Source organism: Melanaphis sacchari, unplaced genomic scaffold (genome assembly GCF_002803265.2).
Source record: "Melanaphis sacchari strain LSU unplaced genomic scaffold, SCAv2.0 Contig178_pilon_pilon, whole genome shotgun sequence".
In the NCBI taxonomy this organism is placed as follows: Eukaryota; Metazoa; Arthropoda; class Insecta; order Hemiptera; family Aphididae; genus Melanaphis; species Melanaphis sacchari.
The window spans coordinates 895361-910584 of NW_020270843.1; the positions used below are offsets into that span (position 1 = coordinate 895361).

Consider the following 15224-nt stretch of genomic DNA (forward strand, 5'->3'; position numbering starts at 1 on the left):
ATGCACCCGTTTTATAATACGTATGGAAATAGTGGGAACGTTGAACACCTGTATGATGATAACTGGGTAGCGCCACCATCCAATACACCGATGAAGGATATTGAAGGTAGGTGCCAAAGTATATAATGTTTTTGTGCTTTTTTTTTTGTTTTTATGGTCTTACAAATATTTATGGATGTACTTTAAATATTTCATTAATTACTAGTATGATTGTATGGATTCGGAAAATATATTAAATCACCTTTGGTTTGACCAAATAATACAAATATTCTATTTAATTTATTTTTTTCTTATGAGATTGCAATTACGAATATATATAATATATAAACCAACAATTTTAGATACTACGTAATAAATATAAACAATTTTTCAATTAATTTCTGTGTTTATTCAAGAATGTGAATTCTGCATATAAAATAAATTGTCAAATTAATATATTTATTTTAATCTACATTTTTGAGTAAAATATTTCAATATTATAGGTAATAAAAGTATAGATTCATTTTAATAAAATAATTAATTATAATGTTAATTCAACAATATGAATAATTAAATATCTAAAATACATTAAGTCTAGGTCGGGAGATAAACATAGGTATATGATATATTTAATAGTTTTTTTAATATAATTTAAAAACTAGATTATAATACTCGTAAAAATTAATTTTTTTTTAAAAACACATAAACTTTTTTATAATAATACCATAAAATAATAATCAGATTTTGTATATATAATATACTACTAATTATTATTAATAAAACATTTCTATGAGCAATATTATTATTAAATTAATATAGATCTAAGTCACTATTTAAATTACTCATGTGCAGCTTATAGTTAATATATTATATCAGTTAAATTAAGCGCCTATTAGCAATTATGTATAAATATATTAAATATTATGATAACTATCTGTATATTTTTTTATTTTTGGCTATAAAAAAAAAATAAATACGTATCATTAGTTATATACTTTTATATAGTTTAATCATCGATAGATATAGATTGTAGGATCCCAATCATTTTTACGAACATATGGCTATGTATAAGTGTATAACATATATATAGTAGCTATTATGTATATATATTATAATATACTGGTTAATTTCAAAACTATACTAATTTTAATTTGTAATAAATATTAGAATATTGTAAATTATTTCAAATTTTTTAATCATCTCAATACATATACTATTGACTACATTTACTACGCATTTTCTTATTATTGATGTATTTTAAAAATATATATGTATAACAACTTATAAATTATTATACTGTCGTCTGCCATAATATAACTTAATATAATTAAACCATTTCATATTAATTTTTTCGAGTGTATTTTAAAATTAATTTTGTTTTTTTATCTCATAAGTAAATACATAATATTAAATATTAATAATTGATAAAAATAAAGAATTCAAATATACTTTGAATTTTGACAAATAAACTATTTATTAAGTATAATTCTTATAAATTCTTATCATAAAAATGTTATTTAAAAATAACATAAATAATAATAATAATAATAATATTATTTTTTGGTAAATTTATGGTATTTCACAGTATATTCTATTTCTATATCAAAATAAGTATTTAACAATTTAATCGAATATTTTAAGCATTTAATTTAATTTAGTCATAATTAAGAAACTTTTAAAATACGTTTTTATTTTTAATTAACATTAAATCACTACTGTTTAATCTATAATTTATATAAATTAAGGGAATGTTATTTTTTACAATATTAGGAAGGTATATTAAATATACTGTATCTTAAGTTGCATAAAAAAAAAAGTAGAAAGTGCTACATATTATTATTTTTTCTATTTTAATAAAATTTTAAATTATATTAATTTATTAATTGTTATTTAATTACTATTTTGTATTGGACCTTCAAATTCAGAATTGGTGTTTTGCCAATAATTTTTTTAAAATTCAAGTTCAATTATATTAACAGATATAGGTATATAAAAATACATATCTATTTAACTTAAATTATTATATTTTCAATTATAGTGACTTGAAAAAATACTACAATAATCTAATAATATGCAAGACAAAATTGCCATTTACCATATAGAAAAAAAAATTGAAATGTAATAAAAATATATATAATCTCATGTATATATATATATATCATATATACCTATATACCTAATAATATAATTATACCAATATCGGGCTTTTATCGGCTCTTTAATACATAAATCAAATTTACAGGTTTTAACCAATTGGCATAAAATTGTGCACATATTATTTGAGCTCTTGAGCGGGTTGTAAGCTGTTTAATATCCCGCAATTCGATCACTAAATTCTGGCTCGCATACTAATATTTTGTTTCGATTCGCAAAAATCTAATGTTTTTTTTTTTTTTTTTTTGTGTGTGTACATAAAGAGTTGGAAAATCACAAAATTAAATATAAGTGCATAAATCTAATACAATCTTTATAATAAATAAAATGAATGTACGTTTGTATGATACTTGGAAATTACTGATCTTGCAGTAATTATAATCATATTATTTTATAAAGATTAAAAATTAAATATTATTAATACTATATTGATATATCTACTAGAAATCTGAAAATTGTAGTTAAAATTAATTGACTATTAATATTATTTTTAAGATTTTTAAATAGGTGATATGTTTATATAATTATATATAGTTTGAAATAATATTTTTCCTTTTGAAATGCGTTTGCAGTTGACATTTGACATCTAGTTACTATAATATATAACAAATAGCCATAAAATAATATTTTAATAATTTTTATTATGCTATTATATTGTATTGTTAGAGTTAGTAATACATTTGTGAAGATCAATAAATAACAACAGAAGATAATTTTTCTTATTATGTCTAAAATGTAGAATTTTTCTTACTAAAATTTATATTGCTTAGTAATTTTATGAAACCAAATCATACCTTAAGGTCCAATTTATATATTTTATTAGGTGTAATGATCTATTATAATTTATAGTACAGAAAAATAAATCATTTGATAATTTCATTAATCTTAAAAATATTTAACATTAAAAATGTATTTTATTTAAAAATAATAATTTAAAGAATTGGTTAAGCTCTAGTTTCGTATAAAATATGATATTAGGTTAACATTAAGTTTTTATTAGCCTTTTTTTTATTAAAAAATTGTTTATTTTATTTTAATTCTAAATAAACTTAAAAAATAATAATACCAATCTATATGTCCATGGTGTAATAATAAAATGTCATCGATTTATTATTCATATTAATGTATTATTATTTATTACTAATAAAAATAATATCATATCTTTAAACTTTTTCTTTTAATATCTGCTGTATAATTATTAGTAATCAATAAAGATAATCTACCTATTTACATTTTTAATACTTATATATTTAGCTAAATTATTTGTATTTTATCAAGATATTCATTTTAGCAATAAATTTCAAAATACATTTAACATATTTTCGTATAATAACAAAACAGCTGCCAAAAAATATTGTTTAAATATGAAAACTATTTAAAAATAATTTTAAAATTTAGATATGAGAATTGAAAAATATAAGTATTTGGTTATTTTTGTATATGTTTAAAAAAAAGAAAATATTGTTTTTGTTTTAAATATATTTTAAAATATAATCAGACTAATAGTCTTTGTAGTTTTTTACTTTGATTAAACTGCCTTAAATTTCTATTGTTGACCACTTAATATTTAAGTTGAGATTATACATACTATACAATATAATATATGTTCTATTACTACAACTACTATATGCAATACAAAATTATTTAAATTTAATTTATTTTAAATATTTTATAATATACACATTATTATCAATGATTTAAAGTAATAAAAACTCAAAGTAAAATCATGTTAATTGTAAAGAAAAAAAAATTTATTTATTTATTTATCTACAGCATGTTTAGAAACTGTATCAAGTACAAATATACAAGCAATTAAATCAACTTCTCATCAGTCGTATTTATCACCTGATAGAAAAAGATTGGATGTAGTGGCCAACAATCAAGAACATCCAAAACTTTCTGGAGTTGGTGCTGCATTAGAAATGAAACATTTGTGGGAAGAGTTTAATGAACTTGGTACAGAAATGATCGTCACCAAAGCTGGCAGGTAAAATAAGACTATGTGTTAAAATAAATAGTTAAGTTAATTTTTTAGTGCATCTATACAATATACGATATAACGTATATTTTACTACTATAAATTATTAATGATATTTTATATTTTAATAAACTGTTTATGGATCTAAAATAAAGATGTACCTTTTTGCTTTGCTCACTGATCAGAATATATCAGATATTATATTTATATCTCTGCTGCTAAATTTAAATATTTTAATAACTTTTGTATTATCTGGTCCAGTTGTAGAATATTTATTAAAAAACTTATTTTAATTTATTTATGCCATATAATCTATATTTATATACTCAATTTAAATTATTTTAAAATTTTACTGATTTTAGTAAGTAGTCGCCTATAGCCTATAATATTAAATAAATAAGTTCATAATAATAGTTCCTCCACGAATTGTAACTATTAATTGTAACTTTGATATCCATTTCCTTGGCTTGAATTCGACTTTAAACCATATTTAAAAAAATTATTTCTAAATTCCTCTAAGAGAATATTATGATGAAAAATGATGTACTGTATATATACACTATACAATATTATATAATGTACCTATTATGGTACCTATATTTCTTTATCTTTATATTGTGGGATTTATGTGTAAATATTCTTTTCTTTATTATTCAAAAAGGTAAATATTCGTATTATTACTACATAGGCACTTTGACTTATTAATCTATAACTATTTGGTATTGTTTTTCATAAAAAAATCTATGTATATTTTCGAAGCGTCACATCGGCGCCAAAGATCGCAGTGATGAGTGCCAAACACTCGAACTATTGACGCTTAAGCTATATGTTTATATTTTATCCCGATGTAAAAATGTATACATACCTATCTTTCTTTAACGGAAATCATCTATTAGTATATATTGGATCTTATATTTATCCGATTATTATATTATAAATAAATCTTTGGTTAAAATAAATTTATAAAAAAAATATTTTTGCAAATTATAGAATAAATTTAAATTAAAATTTTTTTCATATATAACATATTATATTATATATATTATACGTATATTATTCTTGATATATGAGATATTTTATTTATTTTTTAAATTAACAACTTACCTATATACAATTTGGAGACATGAACGAGCGTATCATAGTTTTATCATTTTATCATTATATTTTACAATAATTCAAAATATTTAAAATCTTTATGTAATAGTATATACTTCAATTTTTAAACAAAATACTAATAATAAATAAATGTACTCGTATGTATTACAGACGAATGTTTCCTACATTTCAAGTCCGATTGTATGGTTTGGATCCAGTAGCAGAATATATGCTCATGATGGACTTTGTTCCTGTAGATGATAAAAGATATAGATACGCATTTCATAGGTAAATATACAAATTATATTTGATGTTTGTGTCTTAAAATTTATAATTATATTTTAAACATTAAAAAGATATTATGGGAAAAAATATTTAAATTATATTTAAAGTTTATTTGATTATTTATATGGTATTATTATATATAACCTAGTTCAAGCTGGGTGGTAGCTGGTAAATCGGATCCCATATCACCTCCTAGAGTACATATTCATCCAGATTCTCCAGCGTCTGGAGGACAGTGGTTGAAACAAGTTGTGTCATTTGATAAACTTAAGTTGACTAACAATCAGATGGATGACAATGGGCATGTATGTATAAAATATAAATGTTTAATCATTAGGTAATTGTCTACATTAAAATCGTTTCTAACCATAGATACAAGAACTGTCTATATTTCACAAATTTTTGAAAAAATTAATTTTCTTTATCCAAAAATTATTTTTATTTAGATTATCCTTAATTCAATGCATCGATACCAACCCAGATTTCATGTACTCTACATTCCAGGAAGAGACGAAGACTCTTCAAATTCCACAAACAATTTTAAAACATTCATGTTTCCAGAAACTAAATTTACAGCCGTCACCGCTTACCAAAATCACAGGGTAAAATAAATAAAAATAATAATAATATTAAGACCGTTTGTGAAATAATTCTAATTTAGGAATGATAAGTTACTTTCTTTGGAAAAGCTTTTTTATTTAGTATATATGAACAACTCTACTTATTTTATAAAATATTAACTTAATGTATCGGGAAATTAAAATTTAATCTTAATTTAATATACTTTCTGTATTTCATATTATCAATTATTCTTATATTTTTACTTCTAATTACCTTTATTAGAATAGCTATAAGTACTTTTTTTTTTCATAAACTCATTATTTTTATTTATCTAATACTCTCTCTAAATTCCAAATTATTTATTAGTTACCTATTAAATTTTTCTCACTCGGAAAATAATAATATTCTGTAACTTTTTTCTTTAATTTAATTTAAGTACAATAAATTGTCAAATTTAATTGAAAAATATTAAATATGGTGATAATTAATTAAGTTTAAATAAACATAATGATATATATTTTAATGTCCAATTTCAAATATATAAAATTGGATGACTGTTTTATATATACATATAAGAACAAATCTATTTTATTTAACTTTAATGTTTTTAGATAACACAATTGAAAATCGCTAGTAATCCATTCGCAAAAGGATTCAGAGACTGTGAGACTGAAGAATGGTAATATCATATTAATATTATATGCGTTTACATTTATTCTAATATCTAAATTAAATGAACTATTAAAAAAGCTTTGTGTGTAATATACACTTGATATATTTATTAGACTAAAGAAGCTACTAGATTATAAATCTTGACAGATTTTTTCTGTCCATTCTTCATTACACCCTCTTGGAATAAACCCAAGCGTTACTAATTGACACCGGTGTGCTATACCGATCTTAAATATACATATTATTATACATGCACTAGTAAATTAGTAGTATATTTCAGAAAAAGGTGTATAATATAACACAAGTCAATTAAAAAATCCCTGTTTCTGGCAATCATTGTAGGTATGCTCATGTAAATTGGCACATAAATAGCAATAAATGTTGTTTTATATGATTTTTAGAAAAAAAATTCGTTCTTATTTTATACTCGACACATTGCTTTAAATATGTGAAAGTGTGAAACATGTGCGTGTGGGTGTGTGTATGTGTATTTAATTGTATTTTTTTTTTTTAATGAAGGAAGTTAATTTTTTTTTTTTTTTGTGCAGTGGCCCTATGTCTATTGATAGTGAACCACAAGCCGCCAATAATAAATTGCAATGCAAAAAAAATGTCACTGGAATCCATAACAATAATAATTGCGTTCAGTTCCCAAATAAAGAATCAACAGGAAGTTTGGGTATGTTTTTTTTTTTTATATTTCGTATACTTTTATCAAAGATAAATATATATATATATTAATGTTCTACCGACTCAATTAAAATATTTATATTTTAAACGACGTTTTTATAGATCACATGTGTATTTTTCAACGTTATAGAACAAATCCTATAATATCTTTTAGTTAAATAATTGTATTAGTAAAATTAAATGTTAGCTGAAAATATGTACGTATTATATGGAAGATGAAGTAATACAAAAATTATTAATGCATATAAACAAATTTTACTTTGTAGTTTTTCAAATGCGTTTTTTAAGACAACAAAGCTTTTAAATCAAAAATTTATCTTTCTTAAGTAAATTATGTGTTAATTTCTTTTATTTCGTGTTTGAAGTTTATTTTTACCACTTTGATAAGTATTTATGAAAAATTAAAAATTAAATATCTGTACAAATTTATAATATCAAAAATATAAAAACCTTAAAATCGAAAATCAAATTACCAAAATAATATCATATGATTTAATTGATCAATCATCAAAAATCAGTATTGATCAGAGTAAAGTATTAGAAATTTCAGAATGTTTTTACTCTTAATTTATATTTATTCGAGAAATTTAAAAAATTTAAATATTTAATGCACCTACTGTAGGTTAATAGCCAATAAATGTATATATACTTACCCAACTTACTTTTGGTATATTCTTTAATCGTTTCAAGCTCAACGCCTTCATGTTGAAACTAATGTTTTAGTTTTTTATTCTTAGATGCTATTTAAATCATGTCCGTCGCTTAAAGATATAAAAAATTGTAAATGACAAAAAACCGATGCGGAGCAATGTACACAAAATTATGTTGCTTGTACCCGAAAACTCTCATTAATTATCAGAGTTGTCTATGCAGTAGTCATTTATCATAATATTTTCGGGAAACGTTAAATAGGCATACCACCGCTGACGTTCCGTCGCATTAGCAGTCTCTCGTCTGTTTCTAAATAAGACAATTAAAAACTATCACGTGCCCGTGTTTGCTTGCGCTGATTATTTAAGAACTAAACGAAAAATTTCAATAATCAACAAAAATAAAATAAAAATAGTTTGATTAATAGTAATTTTGATACTTATTTTCAATTATTTATGGAAGATAAATAGTAGACCTACTGTTACTATATACTTCTATATTCTAATAAAATAGTTAATTGTATAGTGATATACATATTAAGTTATTCCTTAACTATTGTTATAATTTTATTTGATGATTGAAATGGAATTAAATAATATAATTATTTTGAAAATATGTATTATTTTTATATTTATATTTAACCCACTTAAAATTAATCAACTGTTAACTTAATTTAAATGTATACAACACATTTAATATTTATATCTCTCCAATAGGTACACATACCTATAGTTAAATCCATATCTGGCGCTTACCAACATTGACAGCCTTACGCTCTCTTTCCATTAATTAATAACAAATTTTTTTTAGCTATAAAATTTTTGTAAGAAAAATTAAAAATACTAAGGATTCTAATCATATAAATACATAATGACAAGATATAGCATAGAATATATTTCCTATATTTATATAATTTTATTTTTGAGAATATCATTAACTGAAATACTGTAATAACTAAAAATTATGTTTTAAATGAATAGACACATCCAAAAAATTTTTTTTCGATTCTCAGTTTAAAATTATTAGATACCTAAATATATATATTTAAATACCGTTGAGACATTTAACATCTTATAACAGACGCCCTAGGCGTAGGCTCTGACCGCCTACCCCTAATTCCAATCTTGGATAAATAAATACTATTTAATAATTTATTATAGTATTTTAATTAACGACATTCTCAAAAATAAAATCATATAAATATAGGTAATATTCTATGCTATATCTATTAAAAAAATATTAAATTCGTGTAAAATCTATATTCATAGATATTAATTGATATGATTAAATTTTGATAAAATTAAAATCAAACAAAATTACTATCATACAAATTAAAAACGTATTTAAATGTTTTAAATAATTTAGATTAAAAATAATAATAATTAGATAAAATAACTTTTATATTAATATATTTTACAAATTATAGAAAATTATAAAATTTACTAATGAAGCGTCAAGTGCGTGTGTATAAACTTTTTTTTAATAATATGAGTATATCATATTTGTATAAATTACATTATTTCAATTCTGTTTTATGACTGCCGATAGCAGGTGCCAAAATAAAATTATACACAACAAATTAATTTAAATTTGAAAACAGTTGTCACTGTTGTGGGTATCTTAGTCAATTTATTACTGTACCACCCAAACGTTTATCCGAACAAAATAACAAAATAAATTTAATATCATACATAATGTGTATAAATAAAAATATCTTTGTAAACTGAGTAGCGACGTCTATGTCAAAATATGTGTGACGCTCGTACCGTTTCCGACAGCAGTCCTCACCACATCCCTCAGTTCATTTTTTACAGTTTAAATTTATGCCAATAAAATATATACAAATGTACCAGTTAAAAATAACGATTTTTTTTCTCGATTTGAAAAAAAAATCTAAAAATCCTATCAATCTCTTTTCTTAATCCTACACCACTTTGGATCTCGACTATAAGTAATTTGTATTGAAACCAACTGACTGTCAAAAGACTTAAAATGTTATTTGTCTAATTAGCAGAACTTACATAGAAAAACAAAACAAAAATACACGTAACATAATTTCACACATTTGTTCTGAAAAAATATACGTAATGGCGTAATACATTTTTACAATCATGTTATTTATTATCACAGCATAATAATATGTAATATCATATTTAATAATAATGTATTATTATAAATCATTTCATGGTTATAAAAAATAATTATACCAAATATTATGTTATGGACTCTAGTATGAGTGTTTAAACGTTAAGAAACTAATCAAACAATTCTAATTGTAATACTTTAATCTGAAACGCATCAGTAATCTTTTGCATTTAATGAAATCATATGTGTGTATAACAATTTTGTATTCATTCAAACGACTGACTATTCGTCCCTATTAGAATGATAAATGTGCATCATACCGCCTCACAAATCTTCGAGGTCATGTAGACAAAAATCCTACTGGATCAGTTAACGTTTACGAAAAAAATCTATCCATAAAACATCTAGACATACTAATTATACATCGTTAACTTAAAAATAAAATTCATATACCCTTAATATTTATAAATTAAGGATTTGTATTTATAAATAATTTAATTTTAATAGTATTTTCAATTTATCATGCAAATATAATATATTTATAAAATTTATGAAATCATTTTGTAAATTTATCGAGAACTACAGTTTATTATCACTTATCACGTTATAATTTTTATACTTTCCAACTTTCATCTTCATAAAAAATTTAAATTAAATTATCATACAAAAAACAGACATGGTTATTAATTTTTATTTTAAAAAATATAGTTTATTTTATTATAAAAAATAAGAATGAATTGGCGTTTGATTATTAATAAATAAATACATATTGGATATTTTAAGACTGAATGTTATATATATCTAATTATTTTTATTGTATGAATCTTTCTTAAATTTCAGTCTACATTAAATTTTTACTGTCTTCAGTTATACTAAATTGAATTAACGATACAGATGATTGATAAATAATAAGTATTCAATATTTTTAGGCTAAAATTTTATTTTATACTCTAATATATATTGCAGCTTATTTTTAGTATACAAATATTTAAAATATTTAGATAGATAGATGAGGCATAAGAAGTATACATCTGAATAACTCGAAATAATAGTTAGCATTTTTCAATGAACTTATGAAACTTGGATACCATACTAACCTATTTTTTCCCATGGGATTAAAACGGTTTCGAGTGGTTTTCAATATCCTAACCGTGGGTACCGATTTTGTATCACTAAACATGTCAACGGAATGCGCTACTTCTATACATTTTTCATCCACTAAAATATAATATTGTAAAGTGGGTAAATGCATGTAGCCCATGTAAGTACTATAAAATACAAAACAACTGATTTCAACACCTTTTTTTGGTTATCTCACGTAACTTCAGCTAATTATTATTATATGCATCCATATAGAATTAATTTGGTTGAATATTCAAATATGTCTATTATATAAATTATAAGTTTTAATGTCTGTTTATTTTTAATAGTTGTTAACAGATTTTGTATAATATGTAGTATAATAATAGGTAGGTAACCTATTAAAATTTTTGCTAGATATAAATAATTTTATTTATATATCTACAATATTATTTTGACATATCAAATATCATCTACAATTAGATGTCTTTAGTTCATATTTCATATTTTAAATTGTCTTTATTTTGTTGCGTATTTGTATTTCAAGAAGATGTATGTATATAGGTATATACTATCTTCTTAATATATATATATATTGTATATGTATATGTATACAATATATATATACACATACATATATAAATGTTTTAGAATCTGAGTGAAACAATGTGTATACTTCATACACATGAGTTTAATAAAGTATAGTTTTATATTTTAAATTTGATTAGTCTAAACAATTTTTATTTTATACCTTTGATCTACATCAACATAATCCAAAGATTATTAGATATTTGTTCTAAATATATATATATACTATGTATTTTTAATGTTATAAAATCGTTGATACGTCGAACATCGAAGTGGTAATATAACACGAAATTGGCGTTTTATTATTTTCTAAGAACTATTATAGTTATAATAATTACCAATTAAATAAACGCAGACATATCTGGCACTGGTATTATAGTAATATGGTTATACAGAACATATATATTATGGAATTATATATACATTTTAATATTCGTGTGTGTGGCTTGGTATAAACAGGTGTGATGGAGAACATATACAACAGCGACAGTTCGTCATCGGCTTCGCCGCCGCACATGCAGGCTTCGACTCACGGCCAACACCAAGTGCCTCTGAATTCGACGGCAACGGCTACTACCGCAACCGTACCGGTCACGCCTTACCTAAGCCAAGTGTGCAATTATGGGCCAATATTCGCGTCGTCTGCATATGCGCATCATAATTACTCCCCGTTTCACGGATACGACAGGTAAATACTTAAAAAATACTATAGTTACAGTTTACAGTATTGGTGTATAACATAGTGTATACACAATATAGTGTAATGTATAAGTAGTGTCAATAGTACGCTGATGATGAATCTTTGTATAATATTTATATAGAACCAAGAAAACTGAGATAATCATAACTATAGCACCTCCGCCTAGTCCCGCCAATAGTGACTGGTTTTTAAAAGTGTACTACAAACTCATCTCTGCCTAAGATCCATAATAACTTATGTATCTATGACAGCTATACGACCAACACTGTATTCGTATAGACAATTAATATCGTGACAATAAAAATAAGTGTAAGCTAAATTGATAAAGGCTAACGGCAATGAATCTAGTTGGTGAACTGGTAGAAATAACTACAGCCAGGGGTCAAAATTAGCGTTGGAATCACTGTAGAGGCGAAGAGCGTCACGGTGGCGCCTGTCGATTGTCTATATATACCTAATATAATTATATATACACATACTATGGTATAGTATTGTCGGTGTCAAACGGACACATGAACTCAAATTATACGTTACGAGTCAAATGTACCGTGCGTACAAAATAATTGCGTCAATTATATAGTATACAGAAAACAGCATAGATTAGGCTCGTCTCTACCATCCAAGACTTAAAATTTTAAGTAGTATCTAAGGACCTATAAGTATTTGGGCTATTGGTCTTTATTTTTATAATTTAATGAAAATAAAATAGTGTAATGGGTATTAAAGTAAATTTATTTCAAGTTAATATTTTTATGATAAAATTTTCTACGAAAAAATGTAATGATTAAAATATATAAGTCTTTTTTTTATTGAAATATAAATTAAATCAATATTTAAACATAATTTATATTAAATATCTTTAATTTTACCAAAAGAATTCTATACCAACCATTATTTAAGGTTTAATACAAGCAATTTTCTAAGTTTCTACGCCATGATGCATACTGCGTAGTAATCGTTGTGTGCATGGCTGTACATGTAAAAATGATACTAGAGCGCTATTAAACATTTAAACATATTATAATTTGCTAAGAAATTTACTTGAAAACAATCTCTTTTTTGTTTTTTTGAATTATGTAATAATCTTGATTAATAAAACGTCAATTTCATAATCAAATTTAAGAAGAAAAGAAGAATCAAAATTTTATAAAGTAGGATGATCACCCTCAAACTTTGTAATAAATTTAATTATGTTTTCAGATTTCTTAACGTAAAACTATTTTTATTCGTATAATTAGCGAAAGACGAATGAAGGTATGTTTTTATAAACATTAACGATCGGTATTTAATCCCCTTAAGTATTAATTCGTTACGATTCATGTGTCAATGGTTTATGGAAAAATCACCTTCAAGTCTAATCAATTTATAATTTAAATAATTTAATATTTACAATTTTCATTTTAGAAAAGAAAAAAATTGGAATTTTAAAAATTGTTTTCATGATTTTTTTACTTATATAGATTACATCAAAAGAACTCTAACACCGAGATAGCGACCGGATACCACATGTCTTACCAGCATCATTACCACCATAGACCTTCCACGTTTCATGAAGCTCAAAAAACATCCAATACATATTTGCAAAATGATTACGCGCCCAGGTAGAACGCGTTCTTGTCAAAACAGTAACTAATTAGTTTAATACTATCCTTAATTTATGTACATATATATATATATATATATATATATATATAAATAAATAAATAAATAAATAAATATTTTTAATCATTAAATTGTATAATATAAATTTAGGTGAAATTCAAATTTGTATTATTCATAAATTATTAAACGGGATTGTATACTTATAAAAATAGGATATAGAAAATTATAACGTCTAATAAATTTTATAAATTTCTAAAATTAAACTTTGTTTTAAAATTTGATTAGAGCTGTAAATAAAACAGAAAGGATGTAAATGACGATAGTTTAAATATTTAAATTATAATAATATCAATATAGTTTTATTACTTATTATAAGTTATAAGTTAATAATTAGTATACGTTCCAGATTTTAAATTATATATCTTCTATCGTGTTAATGTGTTATTATTATAGTTAAATTGTTAGTGTGGTATACATAATATAATATAATATGAACGTTATTGGCAAATGGTAATATTGTAATAATATAATACTTTATTTTTTTGTAATTTATTCGTTTTATTAAGACAATAAAATTGCCATAATATTGAGAGTCGTATTTCTCCTTCTGTTGAGTTTACTTCGTTTTATACATTAACAACGACACTGACCATAAAGTAAAATAAATGAATGTCTTCGTTGTAGTATAAACTATATATTATTAAATATTAACTAACTATATATTACACAACGTGATCCCAATAGTTTTGTTTCTGGTTAGAATGTTAGATGATTACCTTTGAAATACAAAATACAAGAAACATGTCAAGTCTTGAACACCCCTATATAACATCTTCCACGTATTGCAATGACTGATGGCGGGTAGGTGCAGAGGTCGCGTGTGCCTGTTACCGATACCACCCGTGTGTTTCCCGCAGCCCATTAAGGGGTAGAAATCACTCTACTTCTATCCCACAGCCGTTAGAGTCTAAACGATTTTTACAAGACGATGGTTTTAGTTTCCGTACACTAACGTTTAATCATTATCGAGGTCGTTGGGGACTCAAAACATAACATCGTCCCATGTATATTTATTTTAATTTCAGAGATTTATTTTCACATAAA

General features: G+C 23.4%; 1 protein-coding gene across 1 annotated transcript; it reads left to right on the forward strand.

Annotated features, from left to right (window-relative positions):
* Positions 1-14209, forward strand: LOC112592514 (T-box transcription factor TBX10-like). Its single transcript, XM_025336597.1, has 9 exons — positions 1-106; positions 3907-4120; positions 5378-5494; positions 5640-5796; positions 5938-6093; positions 6664-6731; positions 7273-7403; positions 12278-12506; positions 13979-14209. Exons 1-9 carry the CDS (start codon positions 1-3, stop codon positions 14121-14123), a joined length of 1323 nt encoding a protein of 440 aa, XP_025192382.1. The 3' UTR covers positions 14124-14209.
* Positions 14210-15224: the final 1015 nt, after the last annotated feature.

Coding starts and splice junctions, on each gene's coding strand:
- LOC112592514 (XM_025336597.1), top strand. CDS start 1: ATGCACCCGTTTTATAATACGTATGGAAATAGTGGGAACGTTGAACAC. Junction 107..3,906: donor ACCGATGAAGGATATTGAAG/GTAGGTGCCAAA, acceptor ATTTATCTACAG/CATGTTTAGAAACTGTATCA. Junction 4,121..5,377: donor ATCGTCACCAAAGCTGGCAG/GTAAAATAAGAC, acceptor TATGTATTACAG/ACGAATGTTTCCTACATTTC.